At 33.5% G+C, this 27790-nt stretch overlaps 2 protein-coding genes across 3 annotated transcripts; one reads left to right on the plus strand and one right to left on the minus strand.

Annotated features, from left to right (window-relative positions):
• Positions 1–1902: 1902 nt before the first annotated feature.
• LOC122590893 lies at positions 1903–11910 on the minus strand. Of its 2 annotated transcripts, none has more exons than XM_043763073.1 (8): positions 9975–11910; positions 8434–8557; positions 8258–8346; positions 7026–7264; positions 6402–6488; positions 6206–6305; positions 4737–4926; positions 1903–4340 (listed from the first exon to the last, which is right to left on the minus strand). In XM_043763073.1, the coding sequence occupies exons 1-8, from the start codon at positions 11733–11735 to the stop codon at positions 2359–2361; spliced, it is 4572 nt and encodes a 1523-aa protein (XP_043619008.1). In that variant the 5' UTR covers positions 11736–11910; the 3' UTR covers positions 1903–2358. The 2 variants fall into 2 exon arrangements, with proteins under 2 accessions (XP_043619008.1, XP_043619007.1); XM_043763072.1 differs by having other exon boundaries at positions 4722–4926.
• A 13859-nt stretch (positions 11911–25769) lies between these two features.
• LOC122591720 (non-specific lipid transfer protein GPI-anchored 25) lies at positions 25770–27790 on the plus strand. Its single transcript, XM_043763968.1, has 3 exons — positions 25770–26154; positions 27120–27185; positions 27561–27790. Exons 1-3 carry the CDS (start codon positions 25770–25772, stop codon positions 27788–27790), a joined length of 681 nt encoding a protein of 226 aa, XP_043619903.1.

Genomic DNA, 27790 nt, shown 5'->3' on the forward strand with positions numbered 1-27790 from the left:
ATTAGCAGGTATGTTATTGTCTGGATGGCTCAAAACATTAGGTTTGAAGAGTTAGTTAAGAAAATCTTAATAAGTTTTCAATTCAGTTGCAAAATTAAGTTTTTATAAGTTACTCTCATTATCAATTTTTTTAAAAGAAGTTTTGAGTTATTTATATTTACTCGTACATCACCACTTAGATAGGGTGGTAAGGACTTTGATCTCTTGAAAATAGACTAGGGTTTAAGTTATGACAACGGAGTATTATGGAGTTTATAAAGGAGAAGTAGAGTAGCATTTGCTCTTCAAAAAATCAAGTTGCATTTACTGATATCTCATATTACTTTAACACGTAAAACTGATAGAACATGTGTAGTTATAAATTCACATGGGTTTTTATCCATTCACAACAACTATTGTATCATAAAATTGTACGGAACAATTATAATATGCAACAATCGTTGTTGATAGCATAAATATATACAGGGTTAAGTGTACCGACATGTAACTAACTATAATCAAATGTCTATAATGGGAACCAACTATCAGATTGGATATTATGTGTTAACATTTTAGTAAAAATGTTCAAATCATGAGCCGACCAATCAGAAACTTGCACTTGGCGGCTCATATGGGTTGCCACGTATGTCATATTGCATAATTTGGACATTTTAGCAAGTTGTTAACATAAAATGTCTAAAACTTTAGTCTGTTCCTACTATAGACATTTAGTTATAGTTGATTAAATTTCAAGGTACTTAACCCAAATATATATGACTTGGGCTCGTTTTTCTCTTTTAGTTACTGAATGCATAAATAATGTCTCTATATATTAGTTATTGACAGTTATTTTTGTTTATTAAGTAAAAAAAAAAATTGCTCAATGGTTAAGTTTTTAATCATTAAGTTTAGGGATTAGTTTCTTGTAATGTAAGAAACTTTGAACGAATGTTTATAGTAGGAAATAACTAAAGTTGTGTGTATTATATGTAAACAACTCGAAATAATGTTTATTGTATGTAAGAATTTCGTTTCAACCAATTAAAATTTGACAAGTGGCACCTGTATATGGTTGACTCGTTTGTTTTCTTACATACAATAAACATTTTTTCGAGTTACTTACATACAATGCACACAACTTTAGTTTTTTCCTACTATAGACATTCGATCAAAGATAGTTACATTCCAGGAAACTAATCACTTAAGGTTTATTAAGTAAAAAATAAACAAGGCTATCACCTTATATTTTCAAAAACAATTACATTAAACAAGGCTATCACCTTATATTTTCAAAAACAATTACATTACATCGATTTAGCAAGCAGGTAGCTTCGGGCTAACCCATAGCCTATGGTTGTAGAAAATAAGAGGTATGTGTGATGGTATATAGGTTGCAAAAATGCACCGGGATCGAAGACTCGAAGGGGTTCCTACAAATCTAGACGAAATTCTTTTATTTTCTTCTGTTTTTCCTTTACAAAAAATCTTCTATTGACTCACAGCTTTGCCAAGATTCCCTTAAATTCTTAAGTTTTGACACAGTTGACGTCCGAAGAAGATCATGAAGCTGAAAGTTCACCCCGACGGCAAAAACATCCTATATAACGAGTAGTTTGGACATCATTTGTTTCTAATTTACTATAGCTCTATATATAACGAGTAGGTCAGCCAGATTTAATTATGTATGTTGTATAAGTTTGGTTTTAAATAAACATCCTGCTCCTGTGTTTGGATACCGTTATCATTTTCTACTAGACGTTTTGTACTGGATAATGGATATCTGATTTGGACTCTGCTAACAATGTCAAATCAAGTATCTACAAAATCTGCTTGATGCAAAAGAAATTACAATCGAAGATACAAATTCAACGCCTTAGTAATCTGTCCAATACTGAAAAAGATAGAATCAACATCAAACAAAAATGATATGCCAAAGCTTTTGGGGGACTCACTCCACTCGAAATTGATACATTACAAAGTTTACTGTTGAGATTTTTTACGGATAAACAAAATCTACAAACAAGATTAAATGATATGCGAAAAATAGTGTTAAGCTAAGAAGTCTCACTGACATCAATGGTTTTGTTAGACTGATGATTCTATTTTGATACAACATTCCTATACCAAGTCTGCTTCTATTATTGTCTTTACGATACAATACAATAAGGGAACTCTACAAATTTAACTCAACAATGACTAAAAGTAAAGAACACTAAAAAACCCTCAATATATATCTTCCCAATAACCTACTGGTAGATAAAAGCAGTGGTGAAATTATTGTTAACTCCTTTGAGGTACATGGGATTTCTATTTGCACAGCTTGAGCATCTAAATGCAGCCCACTCAAAACCGTTTTGAGCTTTTGCCTTTCCTGTGTAATTAGCTTTCACATGAACCTTCTTTTCCTGCAGACAAGAGTACCTTTTCTTTTTCAGCATAATTTCCAGTCTCTGGAATGACTGGCTTGACATCAGCAGATGATTCATCTACCCTCACGGCAACATGGGCTTCCATGGAAAAAGATTCCATTCTAGAAGACTCGACATCACGCTCACAAAGTAACTTTGAAGAAACTGTACCGTTAATCTGAACATTAACCTTTTCCACCGTGGAGTCAGTATGTACATCCACTTGGGTTGAAACTAAATTAGACCTATCACCGGTTTGCAAAGCAGCTTCTTCTACACCGGTCTCCGTATGTACATCCACTTGGGTTGAAACTTGATTGGACCCGTCACCAGTCTGCACAATAGTTTCTTCTACATTCGTGTTGGTATGTACATCAGTCTGGCGCACACCAGTTTCTTCTACATTGGTCTCGTGATTTACATCCACTTGGGTTGAAAGTAGATTAGACCCGTTACCGGTCTGCACACTAGCTTCTTCTAAATTGGTGTCTGGGTGTAAATCAATCTGCTGCTGCACACTAGTTTTTACTGAGTTTGTGTCGGGATGTACATCCACCTTGCATGGAAGTAGATTAGACCCGTCACCAGTCTGCAAACTAGCTTCTTTGACATTTTCCTCGGAATGTACATCAGTCTTCTGCAAACTAGCTTCTTCTACATTGGTGTTGGGACACAGATCCACTTGGGTTGGAAGTACAATAGACCCGTCACCAGTCGGCACGCTAGTCTCTTCTATATTTGTGTCGAGATGTACATCAGTCTTCTGGACACTAGTTTCTTCCACGTCTATGCCTGGATGTACAACCACTTTGTTTGGAAGTAGATTAGATCCGTCACTAATTTCTTCGACATTTGTGTCAGGACACACATCAGTCTTCTGCACACTATTTACTTCTAAATTAGTGTCGGGGTGTACATCCACTTGTGTTGAAAGCAGATTAGACCCATCAGCAGTCTGCACATTAGTTTCTTCTACCTTGGTGTTGGGATGTACATCCACTTGGGATGGAAGTAGATTAGACTCATCAACAGTCTGCACACCATTTTCTTCTCCATTGGTGTCGGGATGTACATCCACCTGGGTTGGAAATAAAATAGACCTCTTACCAGTCTGCACACTAGTTTTTTCTACATTTGTGACGATATCTACATCCACTACGGTTGCAAGTTGATCAGATGCGTCACAATTCTGCAAACTAGTTTCTTCTACATTGGTGTCTTGATGTACATCCACTTGGGTTGGAACTAGACTAACCCCATCACCAGTCTGCACATTAGTTTCTACTACATTGGTGTCAGGATGTACATCCACTTGGATTGGCAGTAGACTAACCCCATCACCAGCCTGCACATTAGTTTCTTCTACATTGGTGTCTTGATGTACATCCACTTGGGTTGGAAGTAGACTAAGCCCATCACCAGTCTGCACATTAGTTTCTTCTACATTGGTGTCAGGATGTACATCCACTTGGGTTGGAAGTAGACTAAGCCCATCACCAGTCTGCACATTAGTTTCTTCTACATTGGTGTCAGGATGTACATCCATTTGGACTGGAAGTAGATTAGACCCATCACCATTCTGCGCAGTAGTTTCTTCTACATTGGTGTGCATATGTGAATTCGCTGAAACAGATTTCTTTCCTGAGAGTTGAACTTCTGGGGTAATCTTATTAGCTTCCATTACAGTAGAATCATTTGTAGCTGATTCAATATGTGCATCTACAGAAATCATAAGTTTAGGCTCACAAGGAATACCATGATCTTTACCAGGAGAATTACGGGGAAGCATCTCCTCGCTTGTCTCTATAGCACAACCATCATCTAAAGGAACACTCTGTTCTCCAGACCCAGAATCTGCATTATGGGTCTCGTCACTAATATCATTCTCTTCAGAAGATATCAAATCAGATTTTTTTTCTGACATGTCCTTGATGTAATCTACTTTGACAATATCTACAGCCACAAAGAAAAAGTATCGAGTCAACAAATAACAGTAAAAACCAAATGAAAAAGAATAGCAAAATGAGTTGTAGGCTGGCTAGACCTAAACAATATTTTTCTGAAAGTTGTTTTACATCTAACTAGTTGTAGAAGAATCTTACAAAATTACATTTCAATAACAATTCGAGTATATTATTAGAACAATCTAACAAGTTTCGAAAACGAACACTGAAAGCAAACCTTCATCACATGTAACCTGAACCCATTTAAGTTGTTTATTTCCATTTAGCTGTTTAACTCATTATAGATATTAATTAAAAGGGGAAAAAACCCAAACTGACCCATTTAAGTAAATGGGATAACATAGCTATCTCTACTTCCAATTAATGTTACCTTCAGGGAGGGTACCTGGGGCATCTTGTTTCACTAGCGGCTTTTGTAACATATCAGTCCCAGGAAACACCACCATATTCAGAGATTTTAGTTCTTGTTTGTGTGATTCCTCCAATGGATGGAAGCCAAAAACATCAGTCCATGTATTCATGTGTTCAGCAATTGCAGGAATAATCAATTTTTCAACTTGGAGGGAGGAAAGTGCCTGGAAAGAAAAGAGAACTGTAAATAAGGTTATAGGAAGATGAAATTCAATATGAATCAGAATTATCAGGTAACCACTATTACAAAGCTCGAGTTACTTTTGCCACGGGGAGAAGGGGGACGGGGGAAGGGGTATATAAATCCATATATGCTTAATACACAAGTATGTACACATACAAATATAACACAGCTCCGTTCAAGTATTGACCACATTTCTATCTACTTATCTAGAACACAGATGTACAAGCCAATAGAACAGATGCTATCCAAGAATTCAGCACATCACAGTAAGCCCTCACATAGAGGGTTTTACATCAGACTGAAAATAGTAGAAGCATTCATTATTTATGTTGTGTTTCCTAGTCCACTTAATGTAGTTCTGCTTTCAATTGAGTATACTTTAAGGGAGGATTCAAGTTTAGAAATAAATTTTGATATGATAATAGTTTCCATTAACTGGTTTTCTATGTATTGACTGATACGTTTTCCAACTACTATATTTGACTACTAATCTGTTCATGACCTCCTTGAGCAGCTGGGCCATACATCCACTAGATAAGTTCCGATTTTTGACATCACATTCATTGCATAAAACGTTCATCACACAGCATTGGTTTTAAAATCAGATCAGATTGAACCGATTTTGAAACCAAAACCAATATAACGTAAAATTCACAAGAAAAAAACTCATGAACAATATGTTATCAGTTCTTTAGATGAACTAGGGTACATATAAAAATGACTACACACGGCGTGAAAACGAAAATTTTCAACCCATTTTGACTAGGGATCAGGATGGGTATATTTGGTACATGACTACATGCAGAAACAAATTAAGTTGACACAAGCTTTTTGTCCAAACTTATGAAGCATGAACATTTTATAAACATTAAAACATATATTGTGTAAAACATGATTACAAAGTGACAATATTACTGAATCATAGCAAAAGTTTTCATTAAAATGATATTGGAGGTTTATTGCATCCAAAATAAACTTTAGGCAACTTTCTTACCATATGACAAATTAGAGGTAAAGCATAACCCATATCAGCCGTAAGAAACTTAAGTTGACATAAAAAACTTCTTTGAACCTTTTATAAAACATATAGTGTGTCAAATATGATTTGCCAAGTTATATTATTTGACCAATTCCAATATTTTATTAAAAAAATTGATATTGGAGATCTGATGCATCAAAAGATACTTTGGATAAAAATTGACAACTCCAGAAAGGCAATAATGACCGACTGCCAGAGCCTACACACATAATCTTCTTACCGACTCAATCGCGGATAATAGTCGACTACACATCCCTTGTCGTCTATATAGATGACGAGTCCCAATAAATGGCATCTCTGCCAGTTGCGTTCCATGTATCCTGAGCATATAAACTAGGTTAGGTTCCAATTATAGTCCACAACACAACACACAATATTCCACTGACCTATATGACAGATCAAATATAGCACCCTACCTGATTGATGCAGCACAAACAACTTCATCCCCCCTCTCTAGAATGGCTGTATAGAAACCACTATAATTTAACCGGCTAAGGTTGGATCTACATGGAAATTACCATATATCAGTGTGCATTCAAAGAAGTATCCTGCATCTAAACTCAGTACATATGGGTATCAATGCAGTGCAATACAAGAGAGTGACAACATTAGTTTACACATAAAGACACAAAATGTCACTTAACGAGATGCATAATCTAGATGAAGTCTATTTTCCTTCTATAAAAAAGTAGCCCGCTCTTTAGCCCTTTTATGTATATTTTCTTCTGATTTCTTTTTGCTCTTCTATTAATAAGATTAATTATAAACAGCTAGGCGTAGGTTATATTTTAACTTCAACAGATCAAACGCATTGATTTTCAAAACTTAATTAAAAGGAAAACAGGTCAAAGGTTGCCAAAATTACATGCTTGAGACAGTTTAAGTTAACTTGTTAAATGAATTAGATTATTAGTTTAATGGTTTAGTTTTCTTATCACATTTAAGAAAATAAATACTTATAGTAGTAAAGCAAAATTAAACAAAACAATAGCTGATGGGTTGGTCAGTGCAGTTGCCACCTCTGATAGTATACAACTTACCCACAAGTAAAGACCACATTACGAATTAAATTGGTCCCGCTTCGCCTGTCAGTAAAAGGCAAAAAACACTCATCCATGACTGACATAGCCACAGCCAGCATAGAATTGTATTCTACTCGTTGCGAAAGTTCTACCGGAGGTGCCTCTATGGAGATATCAGATCGATGAATAAGAGACCATGAAAATTCTGAATCCAGTTCGTGCTTCACCCGAACAAGCTTTTGCAAGTGATCATATAACTGAAAAATTAAGAGAACAGATGCCTTTACTCAGTATAACTACAGCATCTCTATCACGGCAAGAAAAGAGGTCATAAGCAACACTGTGCAAATTTATATATTATAATACCTTGAATATCTACCAGTTTCAAAATAAAAAGCTGATACTGCTTTCCTATCTTATATTATGAAACTAAAAATCTAGAAAACAACTATAAGCCTTCAAACAGAACAAAATTGATGTGCCAGATTTCATAAAGAAAATCTAGTACAAGAGGAATGTAAAGACCACTTGATAAACTAACTTGCACAAGTAGTCTCATGTTCCCACCTACAATATGTACTTTCGCAAAAATTCATCAGGTGACTAATGCGTCAGTGGAGATGAAGAGTTGAAAACAATACAAAATGTACTTTCTGAGTTTTCTTTTCCGGGCTGTAATATGATGGCTAGGCTTGAAAAAGTAATATTCAAATGCCAAAATTCAGTCAACAAAAACAGTCAATGACCCAAAAAATTCATCAAGTGCATGTAAGTCCGTAAGGGCTTCACAACAAAAGGTGTTGCACTAGGTGAGCCTCTTGATGTGCCACGCCTCAACATAAAAAAAGGTCTAAACATTGGAGCCGGGTGGGGAGCATAGGTGCACCTGTGGCGTGTTTTTAAAAGCTATGGTTTCATGTATAAGTGACTAATATAACTTTGATCACGCATGGCAACATGTCATAGAATGAATGCATGTACACACTCAATGATACACAGCGTAGCTTCATCCTTTATTTCCTTGCAATGTGGTAGGTTATGAAGTCATAACATGCTAATGATTCTTTTTCTTCTCATTGGGTAGGTGAGTAGGTCCAAGATGTATTAGTCTAGAGTAAGCATGTAAAAGTTCTGAATCTTATCTCTATCTTTTACTTCACAGCCGATAGTTTTAGACGTAATAGCAATAACATCCACAAAGTTCTATTGAGATGCACACAAAATTTCAGAATGTTATAAACATTGAATACCTCGTGACACTTGCTTCCGCAGAAAGACGAGCTCATATAATTGGATTTAATTGGCTTGTCATCTATTTCTGGCCTGCAAGATTCATGATCTGCAAAATCACAAAGTTGTCTTTAACTAACAGTTGTAAATAATACATGCCAAAAATAAAATAAAAATCGTAAGACAGAGTAATTACATTTTTTCTGACAAAGGCGACACGCTAAAAGTGAATCTTTGGTTTTACCATCAACCTCGGTGCAGATGCCGTCACAATATTTGCAACAACAGTTAAGACAAAGCCAATCACCTTGGGGAAGCATCTGAAATGAGAGGGGAAAAGTATGAGACTGGTCTGTTAAATGATTACATATTAGAGAACTACAATACATCCCAGGCTTGAAATGACATTATTCACAAACGGATAAAACTAGTTTCATGCATATACATCCCATCTACATTTTCATTGTGCGAACCCTGAAAATTCTGGAGAAAATTAGCTTTAAGAAAATTTGTTATCTAGTAATTAAATGAGCCATTGCATTAGAATTATAATTAGCTGCATATGTATTCAGATTTGACGCAACTTAGTGACTTTTTCCATGACATCAACTCTATACTCTACCATGAACACCATAAGATTATGGACAGTGATTCATTCATGGGTTTGCCTGGTGGGAGTTTAAACAACACCCACTAATCGCATGCTTATACACTGAGATACTGGGATATGAAACTAAAAAACTAATATAGTAACAAAAATTAAATTAAAACATACATGAAATACAAAAGAGATTAAAATCATTCAAAATTTAGTAGCTGAAGGGTGCACGAATTTGCAACAACAGTATTATAAAAGGCAATTTCGACCAATCTTCTTATGCATGGGTGAATTAGGGTTGTGGTATATGAAATGCTAAACCAAACAAATTCTTGAGAAAACATATAATGATCAGAGATATAAAATAAAAATTTAAAAAGAGAGAAAAAAAAAGTAGTTAATTTAATTGGTCCATCATATATACCACAAGTAATTGTTTGTAAGACTAGTATTTGTTTATCTTTATCTTTAAACCCTTATAAAGCAAACACCACTTTTGCCCCTTTAAACTTTTCTGTCTTTGAAAAGTCGAAAATACACCCAGGTTTATTAAAATGTTGAAAAATAGGTTATTGTTGTTGTGGACAAGACTCGAACAAGGAATATATGACTTTTAAAGAAACCATCTTACCACTCCAATAACTACTGTTGGTTTGTTAAATTTCCCTCCACTAAATATAAATCAAATACTTTCACCCAATAGACCTATAATACCTTTAATGAAATTATATATAACATACATCATTGAACCCTTAAAATAACCACACCACCTCTTTATATCAATAACTTCTACATTAACAATTTACATGCTACCGTTAACGCCTTTACCGCCTCCCATTTTCGTCATCACCGCCGCATTGCGCGGGTACCCTTCTAGTGTTTAATAAAGAAAACTGCTTATAAGGGAACAACTCAAAACGGGTCAAAGTCACCCAAAATGCCTTCTTGATGCATAAAAGCTCTTAGATCATTTTTATTCAAAATATCGGATTAATGTATAATTAAAAATTTTCTGCAGACATATTTGGCACAACTAATTACTTAGAAAATGTTCAAGGTCAACCCAATTACCCTTGTTGGACCATTATCTATCCTGCCCACTTTCCCATCTCTAATCAGTGACCATATAGTATTGGTACCTGTATGTCCAAGCAACTCTGGTGAAAGGTTGATGGACATCCATCACAACAGATCAAATCCCCGCCATCACCACAGATGCCACAAGTATCATCATTAGGATCATCACCGTCAACATCTACATTGTAAAACCCCGTTTGCTCCAACTCTCCTAGTTTATTCCATGCATCAATCTGACACTGCATTAGTGACTTTCCTGACTCCAAAAAGATATTTAGAAATGGCTGCCGGAGTTTGCTTCCAGCATGCTCCTCAAACTTAAAAACCGTTACAACTTCACTACAACAACCACAATTGATTCCTTCTTTAGTAATAGACCCTTTTTGCATCGCTCGTGTCTTCCTAGGGTTCATGTATTTCGCATCCTCATTCATATGCACCACACCGGAGTCAACTAACCACGAGAGTAAGGTCCGCTTTCCTGAATACGCTTCAAAGCCATTTTCTAAATTTGATCCCTTGTCAGACCCGCGAACCAACAACGTACCTCTGCCAATTTTCCTGCTTTTTCTTCCACTTTTCTCTTCCTTATAACTGTCTGAATCATCTGCATCTTCATATTTTCTCTTCTTTCTCATTTCTCTTTGTTTCTTCTTTTGTGTTTGCCGTGTTAATTTACCAAGTACTTCATCACGTAAGGGAGTAAAGCCACTACCATCTTCAATATCATCTTCCTTTTCCTTCTGAAACGCATCATAAGCCTTCACAATAGACCAGTAACCAGTTCCGGCAGGACTAATATAGACAGCATCCATGTAAGATTTGTTCCTTCTTGGTCTATAATCAATAGTCCAATTTGCAGCAAGAAGCATATCCTTAATCTTTTCTCTCAATATTTGCTTTTCAGTGCCACCACTAGCCTTAACCTCGCTTCCCTTGCCCTTACTTTCAGTATCTTCCTCAGTCAGTTCTTTAACAAACCCTTCATTTTTAACCCGTTTCCGTTTCCTACTACTTTTATCACTTGACTGATCCTTTCTCTTCGTCAAAACTGGTGTCCCAATATCTACTTGTTTCTTAACACTATCTTCAGGCGTGGAAACATGTCCATCTCTACGCGACCTTTTCTTGTACAGGATTATAGGCTTGGTTTCTTGTGTCTGATCATCACTACTTTTTGTCAGTGAAGCAACTATCTGTTGCGGGACAATAGTCTCGGTTTCTTGTGCATGATCATCACTACTTTCCGTCAGTAAAGCACCCGCCTTTTGCATCTTACTCGGAACTATAAGCTCGGTTTCTTGACCATGATCAGAACTACTTTTCTTCTCCTCACTATCACTATTCTTACTTACCGTTACCTCCACAATGCCATTTTTCTCTACAGACTTAACACGTTTGCCCGAAGAAGCTCGGTACTTTTTTGTCCATACAGAAAGAGTCATATCCGCTTCCTCATCATCGTCATCATTATCAATGTCCATCTTAACCGGGCTAGGACTAGTAGCGATAACGGTATCATTTTTATCGTTTTTAGCTCTAGGAGACTCTAATTTTGGACTAAACAAGTCTTTCCACTTATTATTAGCAGCACTAATTTTATTCTTAATACTAGAAGCATACTCAAACCCATCATCATCATCATATTCATCAAATTCAAACACATCTAATTCACTTTTTTTCACATCTTTTCGGTTTTCGGACGACGAAGAATTATCACTAGAGGATACCTCTGAATTATCAGTGGATGATTCAGATTCAGAATCAGAATCACCACTGGTAAGTTGAGCTTGGTTTTTACTAGATCTACTTGCTTCTTTCATCTCATCAACTCACTCACACAACACGATAAATTAAGCAGATAGATCTAGGAATTAGTGAAATGAAAAACTTACCGAATTGAAAAATAATTGGCTCAACCAGCCAGCCAAGCTGATTTTAATTCATTATCAGTGAAAACTGGAAAAGAAACCCCCAAAATATTCGGGTTTTTTTTTTTTTTTTTTTATAGAAATATTTTGGTTGGGCGAAAGATTGACTGCTTGTTTATACGCCTTAGACCTTTTGTTTCGACGGTCTCAACAATCAATTAAATATTAATTTTTATTATTATTTTTTAAATTGAGTTTGATTAGAGATTTTCTGGACTTGTAACTTCCACTTTATGGAAAATTTCTCTTGAAATGAGAATCCCAAAACACGAATTTAAGACCTTGAGTAAACTCACCTCCGAGACCCATATAGTGGATTTAGAAAATATCCGTGACCACTGAGGTTTATTAATCCGATCTCTCAACACATATCTCCTACTACTTTATAAAAATTATTATCACACTCTCTCTTATAACATTTTTTAACACTCCCTCTCGTAAAAATGTTCCCATGCGAAACTATCATTCTACCCGTAATGAATTAATTAATTTTCTAACATTTTCACTTAAAATACCTATAATACCCTTAATAAAATAGTTTACAACATAGACTCATCAACTTCTAAAATAATTACACTACCCCTTTTACATTAATTTTTTTACAATAATAATTACACTGTCACTACCCGTCACGCCACCACCACTACCAACCACACCAGTGCCACCGCCACACCGCCGCATTGCACGCATAAAATGCTAGTACCAAGTTTAATGCTAAGGCGCTTTTTTTATTCGATACAATTAATAATTAATAACTTAATACATTTAGTCAAAGTTTATATCTTTTTTAACTTAATAAAAAATAACTATTAAATACCTATTTTTATTTAATATATATAAACATTATTTATAAATTCAAATACTTAATATACTTAACACTTAATTACTAAAACAAACGGACCTTAGGAGGGTATGACTAAGAGAGTGTTTGATTTGTAGAATTCGTTGAAATTTGATGGGATCAAAATCTGAATTTCATTTCATATTATCTTTGATTGCCAAACTTAAATTTAAAAAATCAAAATCTGAATTTCATTTCATATTATCTTTGATTGCCAAACTTAAATTTAAAAAATCTATTCTATAACTAGTTTCATTCGTAACAAAAAGAAAATTTGTTAAAATTACTCTTTTAAAATTAGGGCTAATTATTTGGAAAGTACTTGAACTTTGACACTTTTGTTATTGTGGGCTCCAACAAAAAATGTTTTATTCAAGGGCAAGAAACCGGTTAAAATATCCTTAGTGAAGCTCCATACAAGTAGTCAGTCACTTTTGAATTTCTATTTAATGAATATCTTATTTGTAATGTCACGTAAGTTACCAACTAGTATGTCATGTCATTTTCTTCTTCTTCACATAATATTTCCCAGTGACACTTATTTTTTCCGACAATGCTCTTTTTTCCGGTGAGACACAAAGAATGAAATCAAAATGTATCTTATATTGAATTGAAAGCAATACAACAATTCGCATATCTAATATTGAAATATATTATGATTACTACATACGAATTATCTTCACATGCCAAAAGTAAACTTTTCTACTACAGTTTCCTTTATTTCATTCTACTTTGCTCATCATAAATTTCAAATCTCTCACACATACATACACCAGACTCAACAATGGCGAAAGAAGATGGTCCTCTTTCAAAATATTCAAAGATGTAACGACAAACCATCAAAACCTCAAGGTATTGGATTTACAATAGTACCTTCATATTTTTAGTTTACATCATCGATAATGGTTTAGGAGAACATCGAAAACACAAATATAAGATAGATCCAACTGTGATGAATCTTAATCGTCAGAATACATGGCATCTGAAACACCCACTCTTCTCGAAAAATGTAGATCTCAGCCAGAAAATGTCATCGAAAAACGTAGATCTAAACCAATTGCTTGCAACTTCCACCAACTTCCGGCATTAGAAAAACTTTGAATTGGAAAAAAGTATCCAAGAACAAAGAAACTTACTTTGATCTATGGATGTTGCAGATCTTCACTAGTGGTTTGGGTGTGGCCGGAGAAAAGGAAACCATATTCCGGCAAAAAGTGGCGGCGGTGGTGTGACAAGCAATTAGCCCACAAGGTCTAAAACATACTAATGGTGCAATTTTTGGCATAATGTCCCCGGATTAATGATTGATAGATTATAGGTTATGATTTTTGTTTTGGTTGTGAGCATATCCAACTGTGTTTGAAATCTAAATGGAGATGGTGGTGGATGTGGGTTATAGAATTTAGGGTTATGTATTTACATATATACATATATATATATATATATAGGGTAAAGTTATTTTGAGAACCCTTTTTTTTGCGAGAACCTTTAAGAATTTTTCAAATCAAGCCCAACCGATGATTGTTCTTTACATGAAAATTGTTTTTTGATTGTTTTCTGAATAACTTATGTGTAATTTTAAAGTTTATAATTGTGTGGAGGCATGGATTATCATCCGTTATACAATTATGTGGAGATTTGGATTCTTGATCACATGTGCACGGATATTGCTATGATCACATGTATGCAAGTCGATCACATGTAATCATAGCAATATCCGTGCACATGTGATCAAGAATCCAAATCTCTACATAATTGTATAACGGATGATAATTCATGCCTCCACACAATTATAAAGTTTAAAATTACACATAAGTTATTCAGAATACAATCAAAAAACAATTTTCATGTAAAGAATAATCATCGGTTGGGCTTGATTTGAAAAGTTCTCAAAAGTTCTCGCAAAAAAAAGGTTCCCAAAATAACTTTTCACTATATATATATATAATATAAATTTAATATAATCAACATGGAAATTAAGTTGGCAGATGAAATAAAAAAAATTAGAAAAAATCAGCTAAATATGTAATTGATCACGGTCATACAAAAGTAATATTATCCGTTTCAACGTCCTTTAAAAGCAATTTTTTGTACGAGCCTCGCAATAACAAAAGTGTCAAACTAGAGGTACTTCTCATGCAATTAGTCCTTAAAATTAATATTGTGGATTATAGCTTATTATATTATTTTATATATATATATATATATATATATATATATATATATATAAAGAAGGGGGAGCTTAGCTACAGTACATTTGCTGATGTCATGCTGACGTCATCAATTTTGTTTTTTCGTTTTTTTTTTTTTACGATTGTATATTTTTAGAATTTTTTATGTTTACCACTTAACTTTTGGATTTTTAACTTTAGTATACTTTTTGTATACAAACTTAAGTATAATTTACTTTTAAAGTTTTAATTTTTATCAATTAACTTTGGGTTTTTATTAGATAACAATGACTAACTAAGATTAAAGAGACAAACATATAGAGATTAAGAGAGTGCTCTTCTATTATTGATATCTTAATATAATACCACTATTTATAGGGATCTAAGAACCTTACAATCATAAATGTGATTATAGATTATGTACAATTGTACATTGATAGTCACATTATTAATATACATTCATTTATAACACCCCTCCTTGACTATCCATTTCATATGCATGATGTTGCCTCGATAAAAACCTTGCAAGTAAAACCCAGTGGGACAAAACCTTGCTAAGGGAAAAAGAGTGCAGCGCATATTTTCTCCCCGTGATGCCTAGTTAAGCTCCTTGAATCGACGCATCCCAATCCCATACACCAACTTCTTGAATGAAGGTCGAAAGTGATTTGGTAAACAAGTATGCCAAATATTTGCTGGAACGGATTTGTTGGACGGTAATATCTCCATTCTTTTACAGATGATGTGTGAAGAAGAACTTTGGTGAGATGTGCTTTGTTTTATCATCTTTGATGTACCCTTCCTTTAGTTGTGCAATGCATGTTGTGTTGTCTTCGTGTAAAATTGTCGGCCCTTCATCTCTCTTTTCAAGATATGCCACAAGACTTACGAATGTGTTGTATTAGAGCCCTTAATCAAACACATTCTCGACTAGCTTCATGAATCGCCAATAATTCTGCATGGTTTAATGATGTGGCTATGATTGTTTGCTTTACAGAACACCATGAAATTGCGGTGCCTCCACTTGTGAATAAATATCCAGTTTAAGATCGTCTGGTGTGAGGATCAGATAAATACCCTGCATCTGCATAACCAACCAAACTTGTTTTCAATTGGTTTGTAAAATACAAACCCATATCTTTTGTACCTTGAAGATATCGGAAAATTTGTTTTACCCCATTCCAATGCGTCCTTGATGGGCATGAACTATATCTTGCCAATAAGTTTACCGAAAATGATATATCTGGTCAAGTATGGCTAGCAAGAAACATTAGTGCACCAATTGCACTTAAATATGGTACTTCTGGACCAAGAATTTCCTCTCCATTGCTCACGGGTCGAAATGAGTCTTTCTCAACATCAAGCGTCCTTACGACCATTGGGATACTCAAGGGATGTGACTTCTCCATGTAAAACCTTTTGAGTAGTTCCTCTACATATGTTTCTTCGTGCACAAGGATTCCACCCTTGAGATGTTCAATTTGTAACCCGAGATAAAATTTCGTCTTTCCTAGGTCTTTCATTTCAAATTCCCTTTTTAAATATTTAACCGCCCTTTGAAGCTCCCCCGGAGTTCCAATTATGTTCAAGTCATCAACATATATGGCAATTATTACGTATTTTTAATTTGACCTTTTCATGAAGATACACGGCCATACTAAATCATTTTTTGTAACCTTCTTTCAATAAATACTCACTAAGGCGGTATACCACATACCCCTAGATTGTTCAGCCCATATAATGATTTATTTAATTTAATTGAAAGTTGTTCTCGAGAACTTGATTTACATGAATTTGGCAATTTGAACCCTTTGGGGAGTTTCATGTAAATATCGGTATCAAGTGAGCCATAGAGATAGGTTGTTACAACATCCATTAGACGCAGATCAATCCCTTCTTGTATTACCAGACTAATAAGATAGCAGAAAGTTGTCGCATCCACCACTGGAGAATATGTCTCCTCATAATCAATCCCAGGTCTTTGCGAGAATTTTTGTGCTACCAATCTTGCCTTGTATCAGACAATTTTATTTTTCTCATTACGCTTTCGTACAAAGACCCATTTATAGCCGACAGGATTTACACCTTGAGGTGTATGGACCAGCGGTCCAAAAACTTCTCGTTTATTTAGGGAATCTAATTCTGCTTTGATAGCATCTTTCCATTTTGGCCATTCATTTCTTTGTTTATATTCATCAACAGATTTTGGTTTTTGATCCTCATTGTTTTCCATTACTTCTAGCGCTACATTATACGAAAAACTATCATCGACGTCGATTTCATTTCAGTTCCATACCTTCCTAGACATGATACAATTTATTGAGTTCTCTTCATGTCTAGTGTCTCTTCAAGAGACTCCTTTTCTGGTGTCAACATTACCTCGACTTGACCATCTACAACATTACCTCGACTTGACCATCTACATTACTTGCTCCTTTTTTCTTTCGAGGATTTTTATCTTTAGAACCGATTGGTCTACCACGTTTAAGACGTGGTTTTGACTCATTACCAACATGTGGTTGTCCTTCTGGAACACTTATTTTCATTGGAGCATTGGCAGCTGGTATATGTGACTTGGTCACTCTCTTTGGGTCAATGAATGCGTCTGGTAATTGATTTGCTAATCCTTGTAAATGAATTATCCTTTGAACTTCTAGTTCATACTGTTTAGTTCGAGGATCAAGATGAGATAATGATAATTCACTCCAAGTTATATATATTGTTATTTTTCAACTGTTTTTCATCTCCTCCTAATGTTGGGAAAGTTGATTCAACAAAATGACAATCCGCAAATCGAGCCGTAAACAAATCCCCTGTTGATGGCTCTAAGTACTTAATGATTGATCGTGATTCATACCCAACATATATTCCTAACCTTCTTTGAGGTTCCATCTTTGTGCGTTGTGGTGGAGCGATAGGAATATATACGGCACAACCAAAGATCCTTAGATGGGATATATCTGGTTCTCGAGCAAAAATCAACTTTAACGGGGAGGGGGTATGGTAACTTGTTGGCCTGATGCGAATTAGTGTTGCTGCATGTAAAATTGCATGCCCCCAAGCAATTACTGGTAGTTTTGATTTCATGATCATTGGTCTTGCAACCATTTGGAGTTGCTTGATTAGCGATTCAGCGAGTCTATTTTGTGTATGTACATGAGGCACAGGATGCTCCACACTTATCCCAATAGATATGCAGTAATCATTAAATGATTGGGACGTAAATTCACCAGCATTGTCCAACCAAATTTTCTTGATGGGGTAGTCCGGGAATTGTGCTCTCAGCTTTATTAATTGAGCAAGTAGTCGTGCAAATGCCATATTACGACTTGATAGTAGGCATACATGTGACCATCTTGTTGATGCATCAATTAGGACCATAAAGTATCTAAATGGTCCGCTAGAGGGGTGTATATGTCCACATATATCACCATGTATTCTTTCCAAAAAACTCAAAGATTCTATCCCCACCTTGACTGGTGATGGTCGAGTAATTAACTTCCTTTGTGAGCATGCAACACATGTAATGTCTTTGGACTGAAGAATCTTCTGGTTCTTCAAAGAATGTCCACATGAATTTTCAATAATTTTTCGCATCATTACTGATCCGGGATGGCCTAGCCGGTCATGCTAAATGATAAAATTTCCGTAGTCCATAAACTTCTGGTTTATGACCGCGTTTGATTCAACTACACTAATTTTAGTACAATACAAACCGGAGGCAAGTGCGGGTAATTTTTCTAACACATGCTTTTTACCCGAAATCATATTTGTAATTTGAAGGTACTCATCATCATTTTCACTTGTAGTCTCAAGATGATATCCATTTTGGCGAGTATCTTTAAAGCTTATCAGGTTTCTTTGAGATAATGGAGAAAATAATGCATTGTTAATTTTAAGTGGAGTTCCATTTTGTAGAACAATATAAGCTTCTCCAAAACCTTCAATTAATTTGGATTTTCCAGATATAGTACCAACATTTGCATCTTTCAAAGATAAATTAGAAAAATATCTATCTTTCTTTAGAATTGTATGTGTAGAAGCACTGTCAATAAGACATTCATCTTCTCCATTAGTTAAATACTCCATATGCTTCAAAAGAAAATAAAGTTCCATAAATAAGAGATATAAAAAGATTCAAACAAAATTATTCCATAACATATTCCAAGTTTTCAAGACAAAACATGACAAATCTGAAACGAGAATTTAACAAAACATAAAGTAAAATAATATAACATAAATTCTAATCATCCATATTAAGGGAAAAGTTGGAAGCATCCAAATGGGTTGTATCAGCCATGATATCACCAAAATCCAAATTAGCTTGCTCGATAAGGAAATCATCATAATCCAGATTAGTTGCATTCGTGTTGTCTTTGAGAGTATCAATACTTCCATCTTCATATGTGAAATTTGACTCTATTCCTTTTCCTTTCCCTTTGATTGATTGTTTATAAAGTTCCACCAAGTGTTTTTGGGTGTGCGACATGTACGAGCCCAATGGTTATTGCCTCCACATCGATAGCATGTATTTGATGGGGCTCCATTTTTCATTTTCCCTTTGTTATCATTGGTTTCTTTTCACTATCATGCAACTTTTGGTGGGTTCCTTTGTTTTTGAATTGAATACCTTGATAATTTCCTCGAGCATATCCACGCCCACGTCCACGACCACAACCACGACCATGACCACGACCACGTCCTTGACTTCCACTTTGGCCATTTATATGTTGCCACATTAGCTTCAGGGAATGAGGCTCCACCAACCGGACGGGCCTCGTGGTTTTTTTATTACGAGTTCATTATTTTGCTCGGCCACAAGTAAACATGATATTAATTCACTATATTTGGTAAAGCCCTTTCACGATATTGTTGTTACAAGACAATGTTTGAGGCATGAAAGGTGGAAAATGTTTTTTCCAACATATCCTCATCAGTAATATCAACACCACATAAAGTCATTTGTGATGTGATTCTAAACATGGCCGAGTTATACTCACTTATAGACTTAAAGTCTTGCAATCTTAAATTGTGCCATTCATGACGAGATTTGGCAATATCACCAATTTTTGGTGGTCATACCTCGACTTCAAATTGGTCCATAGGACAAGTGGGTCTTTCACAGTGAGGTATTCATTTTTCAATGACTCATGGATATGATGGCGTAAAAATATCATCGCCTTTGCTTTATCTTGGGCACTAGTCGTATTTCTTTCTTTAATTGTATCCCCAAGATTGTTAGCATCCAAATAGATTTTGGCGTCCAATACCCATGACAAATAATTTTTTCCAATGATATCTAGTGCTGTAAACTCAAGATTTGACATAATTAACTATATTGAATAAACACACATTGATTAATATAAACTAATATTGACACTGTAATATAATAAATCTTGTTAGCATCATAGATACTGTCAACACGTTTGACACAAGCAGAAGACAAAAAATAATAACTGACCATACTAGAACAAATTATATTCTATCTTAACAGCGAAGACTAGTAACCGCGAATATCACTCTTTATCTTTAAAGTTTTTTATGCTGTTAACTTATCTTTTACCTTATACGTACATCATTATCTCTGCACAATACTAGACAAGGTTAATTTAGTTACATGTTTAGTGCATGCATATGTATGTCTCATTTTATTAATTGTACAAGAAATCATCACAGATTTATTTTAACAGTAGTTATATACACACATTAATAATTCTATAAAATAATTTATGCATTACTAAACTACAACATAAAATATATTATCATCATAAATAAGTGAGACTACTTTTAAAATATATGAATTTAAAGGTGTATAAAACTGAAACTATTTGATAGTCTTTTCATATACTTACCAAATTAATCAAAAAAAAAAAAAAATATGTTGAGCAGAATAACAAACACACATGATTAATATATAAGAAAATGGTATTGATTTTGAAAAACTAAATTAGTCATTACGTGGCAGAGCAAATACATGCACAGATTGATATCAAATATTAAGTAAATTTACACCCTGTTAGTCTAAATTTATATTTATATTATATATTATCAAATTAGATTAAAATGAGTATCACTCAACAAAACCCAACATTGTATTGATTATAATATGGATCGTGTATGTGGTATGAAACGACGATGATAAGTTGGACAATATGATATACCTACGATGTTGCGATCTTATCCAAGAGCAAGTCATGCTAATAACGTATTAGATAACACAATGACTAACTAAGATTTAAGAGACATAAAAATATAAAGATTAAGAGAGTGTTTTTCTATTATTGATATCTTAATACAATACTATTATTTACAGGGATCTAAGAACCTTACAATCATAAATGTGATTATAGGTTATGTACATGGATAGTCAGACTATTAATATACATTCATTTATAATAGTTTTAACTTTAATCATCAAATATTTTTATTTTTTTTTACTTTTGATCTCTTATTTTAAGACATCTAATTTCTACCATTTTTTTTGTTTCTAATTTTTACCACTTAAATTTTGAATTTTATAACTTTAGTCTAACCTTTTGTATACAAACTTAAGTATAGTTTATTTTTAAAACTTTTACTTTTTATCAATTAATTTCGGTTTTTTAACTTTAATCATCAATTTTTATTTTTATTTTTTACTTTCTATATTTCATTTTAAGGCTTTTAACTTTTACCATGAAACTATTGGTTTTGGCCACCTATTTTCTTATTTTCTACCCCTTATAGTAAACTTTAAATGTCCAGACTTTTAGGTAATGTTTTCTGTATGTTTGCATGACACAACGTTAATCCGGGGCAACGTCCCAGTCAAAAAACTTTAAACGCCCCAGTCAAAAAACTAGTTAATTTATATTTAAAGTGTATTCTTTCTTCTTCTTATTATTATTTTAAGTATTGAAAGTAATTTTGTTATTATTATTTTTGTGGCAATAACTTATAATTTCATTAAAATTTACTAGTAACTTATAAAAGTTTATTATTATTTTAAATTCTATTTTACTTTATCAAAAAGTATTTATTTAAAAAAATAATGTTAGTATATACAAATTTTATTATTTAAGAAAAACTATTGATAATTTATAAACTATTAATATTTTGTTATTATTATTACTAAAAAACTAAGACTATTAATGATTATTTTTTGGCAATTATAGTTTTATAGAAATCATTCTTATTATAAAATTTTATCAAAATGTTTGGTTTAAATTGGGAATTGGGAAAGTCAAAGAGAAAGAGAATGCAAATGATACTAAAGAATGATAATATCATTGCATTTATATTGGTTGGTTAATACACATGAATCATTATCATTGTAATTATACAAAACATGTGGTAATAATGGAGGTAGTTGGTGGTGCCGTGGTGGCAACACTAGAATAGATAGTGGCGGTGGCAGATGCAAAAAAGGTGGTGGTGGTAGGAGTAGGAAAGTTGGTAGCGCTGACAACATCAGTAGAACAAGTGGTGGTGATAATCATGGCAAGTGGTGTTGGTGTTGAAAAGTGGTGGCGGAAAGATACTGAGAGGTAGTACTGGTGGTGGCAAAAAGTGGTGGTTACGGTGGTGGAGATGGTAGTGGTGACAAACGCTCGTGGTGGTGGTAGCGATGGCGACATACAATGGTGGTGGTGCCAGGTGGTGGTGATGGTGTGGCGACAACGGGCGGTGATAGATTGTGGTTGTGGTGTGATGGTGACTTGTGGTGGTGGTAGCATGTGGTGATAGTGGTGCAGGTGTTTGTGGCATGTGATAATGGTGACACTAGGCGGTGACAGGTGGTGGTGGAAGTGGTGGTGACGGGTGGTAATGGAGGTGGCGGCAAGTGCTGGATGGTGGTGACGACCATATGATGGTGGTAGTGGTGTTGGTGACAAGTGGTGGTGAGGAATTGAGTGAGATATCATTACCATTCCCTCAAATTTATTAAGTAATGGCCCATTGCCCATTATTCATTAATGATTGCATTACCTACCCTTAACCAAACATGATGAATCATTGTCTTTCCCATTCCTTACCTCATAATACCCCCAACCAAGCACCTGTTTAATTTTATAAAATTTATTTCCTGGGGAAAAAGAACTTACGCCATGTGGCACCATGTCACACCCTAAGAGGCCACCTAAAAAAGGGAAATGGGGTAGCGAACGGGTCTAATCTAGTAGAATAATACGTAGCATATGTGATTTCACTGATGCGTTGATGGACTGGTTTGTGAAAGTCATCAATGTGCTAATAGACCAATTTTTACTACTCCTTTAGAGAGGAGAGAAGGGGGTGGAGCTTTGTATGGAATCGGTTTGGGTAAAACTGAGACAAACGTTTGTGTTATTTAGTATACTTGCGTTGATTAACAAATATTCTATCATGTATAGGTTTGTTTAAAAGTTTGTCATATCAAATATAGATTTATTTAAGGTCAAAACCACAACAGTTTCCGTCTGCACATTGCGCGGTTTCATTTTTTAATTACCTTTTGTTATTGATGATTTATGTTTATTAAAAACTTTGACATATAAAATATATAGTTAATCAAAGACAATATCACAAAAAAAAATTTAAAAAATAGAAGCTTTTAATATATTGTTTATAAACCTGGAAACGAATATGTTTTGTTATTGATGATGTATCGCTGTATATATCTGTTAAAATCTTTGACATATAAAATAAATAACAAAAAACAGTTTTGATATACTATTTGAAAACCCAAAAGAAAAAAATATGTAAGAAACCAATAGTCCGTAATTTTAAACCTGAAAGGGATTTAATGTGGTAAAATTTGGATATTATTTATAAAAAAAAAAAGAAAAGGAATAAACGTTTTCAATATAATTATTTGAAAACCCGAAAGAAAAAACCTATGGGAAAAACCAAGAAGTAACTCATATTAGAATACCCGAACCAAATGTGATTTGACAAAATTCGAATAATGATACGGAATTTAGCATGGACGAATAGTAACTCGCCACACTACTTTAATATTGAACACTATTCACAAGCTATTCAAATAGTATAGTATATATATATAATAGCTAAAATATTGAACACTACTTTAACGTTTTATTATATAACATGTGATGCATACTTACAATAAAGAATTCTTTCTAAAAGTTCATTACAAATCATTTCACTTTAAATTTAAATGTTGTTATCGAAAATAATTGTCTTGTACAGTTGTACTACCAGAGTTATTAGACGAATTCCATTTACGTCTTTGATATGATCTTACAAAACTTACCGTGGCTCAATGACATAACAAGCAAAAATGTGATGAACTTAGGGGTCGTTTGGTTCGCATAATGTTTTTAAAGGAACTGGAATCCGTCTAAGGAATTAGAACTTGAAAGAATGAAAATCTGAATAAAGTGGAATCTGATGAAATTTGAATTTGAATGAATTACAATATATCCATGTTTGGTTGGGCCGAAATGAAATGGAATTTAAAATATAAATAAAAATAATAATTAATTAATGTATAGTTATAAATTTAATATTAGTAGTATTTATAAGATAATAAATATTTTATTAAAATTTATAGTTTTATATAAAATAATAATTTGTTATAAAATAGTATAATTTTTATAAATTAACACCATTTTTTATTAGATAAATAACTATTTTATAAAATAAAATATTTTTAAAAAAGTAATAATTAAATTTTATAAAATAATGATAATTTCTATAAAATACAATTTCCAGAAAACAATCATTAATGGTAATATTATTTTATAATAACAATAATATTTAAATATTACTGATAGTTTATGTAATATTAATAATTTTTATAAAATAAAAAAATTTATATAAACTACTTTTTTTCTAAAATAAATAACTTTTGATAAATTAAAATATTTTTAATAATAATAATATTTTATAAATAGTAATCTCTTATATAAATAAAACAAGATTTTTATGACATTATTATTTTTAAAATAATGCTGATTTGTCATTATCAAACTTATTTATATCAATTATTTCTTTTTTATTTTCTTGATTTACGACATCATCCTATTTAAAGTTTAAATCATTTTCTAATTGATTTATGATTTATTTCCTTTTAAGCCTAAGTCCAATGTAAATTAAAATATAATTATCTTAATTGTTTTTTTTAAATAACTATATATCAATTTTTAAAAATAGTATCACCATCTCTATCCGTCCTAATATTATCAAGAAGCCTGTATATATTAAATAAAAACAATTGTTATATCTCTATCCGTCCTAATATTATCAAGAAGCCTGTATATATTAAATAAAAACAATTGTTATTACATCATCATTTTATAAAAATAACTTACTTGTCATCTCCAAATTCTTGTTAAAGTTTAATAATATCACAAAACTTTTATTGATAAGCTCGGGTTGAACCCGGGTTAATTAGTTAGTAAATTATAATAAAATTACAATTTATTGCCAAAAAATAGTTATTAACAATAAAATTATTTTTAACACATAATAATAAAAAAATAATAAATAAATACACTGTTAATTATAAATTAATTATATAACAAATGATATAATCACATAATAATAAACTTAAAAAGTTGTTTTTAACAAATTTTGAATTCTATTTGAAATTTAAAACTTTTCATATAACTTGCTAAAGAATTTTGAATTTTTTTATATGGTGGAATTCGAAGGATAACCAAACAAGTGATTTGATGAAATCTGAATTCCATTATGTAAACAAAACATGCTGTGAAATACTGAAATGAGATTCCATTCAATACCAGCGAAGTCTGCGTTTCTATCTTAGTTTGTAATCGCCCAATAGACTATCTTAGCTGAGTGCCACCTCGCCCATGCATATACATACACATACACATGCTATATATATGCATCTCATCATATCACGTTGACTCAAAAGAAATAAGTCAAAATTCAAATAACCGCCAATCATCAATCAATCAAACAGCCATGACCCTAACAACCACCACCGCAAACTACCTAATAACATTCCTCACCGTCGTGTTACTTACTTCAATAACCACCGGCGAATCAACTCCGGTAGCAATTCCGCCGTCGAACGGAGGTTGCGCAGACTCAGTGATCGCATTCTCTCCATGTCTTCCGTACATATCAGAACCGCCAAACAACCTCTTCGAAGATCCTACACCTCAATGCTGTGATGTTTTCACCGAAGCTTTTGAATCCGGCGAGGCGGAGTGTTTATGTTATCTGGTTCGGCAGACGTCGATTCTCGGCTTTCCTCTTAATGCTTCTAAAATCCTTTCGTTATCAGATCTCTGTTCTACAGCCACTAATTCCACCACTAATTCATCTATTCAATCTGTCTGTTCAGGTTTTTATGCTTTTCCTTCTTTCCTTTTTCGTTTTAATGAATTTTTGCTGATTTTTCGCTTTAATTTAATTATTATAAGTTTCGATTCTGGAAGTTTCTAGAAGCTTGTGGAAGTATTAAGCGAATTGCGTAGAATCAGATATTGCGAATTGTGTAGAATCAGGATTAATCGTTAGGTTTCGATATCAGGTTTAGCTAATTGACTTACCATAGGTTTTCAGAAATTTGGGCGGGAAATTGTGATTTCAAATTAATTTTATGAGAAATTATAGTTAATTAAGAGTATTGTGGTGTTGTACCTTAGAGAAGCTGAGATTATGAATTCCTGATTAATTTTAGATGGAGTTTACTCAAATTTTGGTGGAGAATTCAGGTAGTAACGTTTTAGGTTAAATCAATTTTACTGATCAGGTAGTTCTATAGAATTTTTGTATTTATAATTATATGAATTTATGATGCATTTTGTATCAATTTTACTCATTTACAGATTAGGTTAGGTGAATGACTCATTTACTCATTTATATGTTAATATTGTTTCGATTTTGGTGTTTGTACTAATAATGTTTACCATGAATATCGTAATGAGGCTAAACTGCTAAAGTCTGTTGTCTAGTGAATGTAACAGATTCAGATATGCCTCTTGGAAAAAAGCACACATTGGAATAAGAATATAAGATATAATCAGAGTATGCATAATGTATATGTATGTGCTTACTGCTTAGCCAGGGGACTACAATATACTGTTCGAATATTGATCCGTCTGCTATTAGGCCAGTTCTTTTTTTCATGCCTGTGAACTGTGAAGTGAAATTCTCTTATTAGTAGTTTCTATCTTGTGTGGCCAAATCTGTCTCTTGTTTTTGTTGCTAAAACCATCAAGTATATGAAAGTCCCTTTATTGTAATTATTATCGTGTTCAAATGGTTTTACTTATATTGCTCTTATTATGTATGTATTTGATTCAGAGTCCCCAACTCTGCCTCCTCTCGTCAGCCCCACTTTGAGGCCGCCTCCCCCACCATCACGTTCAGGTTATCTACTATCCTAGTTTCTTTCCTGACTGAGCTACTCATTCTTTGTTGAATATATTTTGTTTAAAATTTAACAACTTTAACTGAAAGTCCTTAAACACTTAACTAGTCTTGTTTTAGCATCTGCAGCGCGTCTATTAACTAATATAAGCATTCATACACCTATGCGATAAACTTTACATTTTAAGCAGAGATTCTAGCATGTGGTAAACTTAATCCAACATACATATTTGACTTCATTCCTGTATTATATGTGATTTAGCTTTGATTTTTTGTCTCATGGAATCAATTATATTAACCTTGCGTATCATACATTTGCCAATGAATTCCATTCATTGGATTTTGTTAACATAAAATGCTTTTTAACTGTTGCAGTTTCTGATGCTCATCAATCTCCTCCTCCCCCATATCGTCCCCAATCTCCTCCTCCTCCATCGCCAATCACCAATCCAAGACCTGCCAACAATGCATCTGAACTGAAACCATCTACATCAGAGAAGAGCAGCGATCCCACCAATCTGGTGCTAAAAACAGTTATCACTCTCACTGCCGTATACCTGCTGTTTTTTGTTCGTGTTCCTGTATTCATCTTTGACTTTGAGTAG

The sequence above is a fragment of the Erigeron canadensis genome, chromosome 3, assembly GCF_010389155.1.
Source record: "Erigeron canadensis isolate Cc75 chromosome 3, C_canadensis_v1, whole genome shotgun sequence".
Taxonomy (NCBI): domain Eukaryota; kingdom Viridiplantae; phylum Streptophyta; class Magnoliopsida; order Asterales; family Asteraceae; genus Erigeron; species Erigeron canadensis.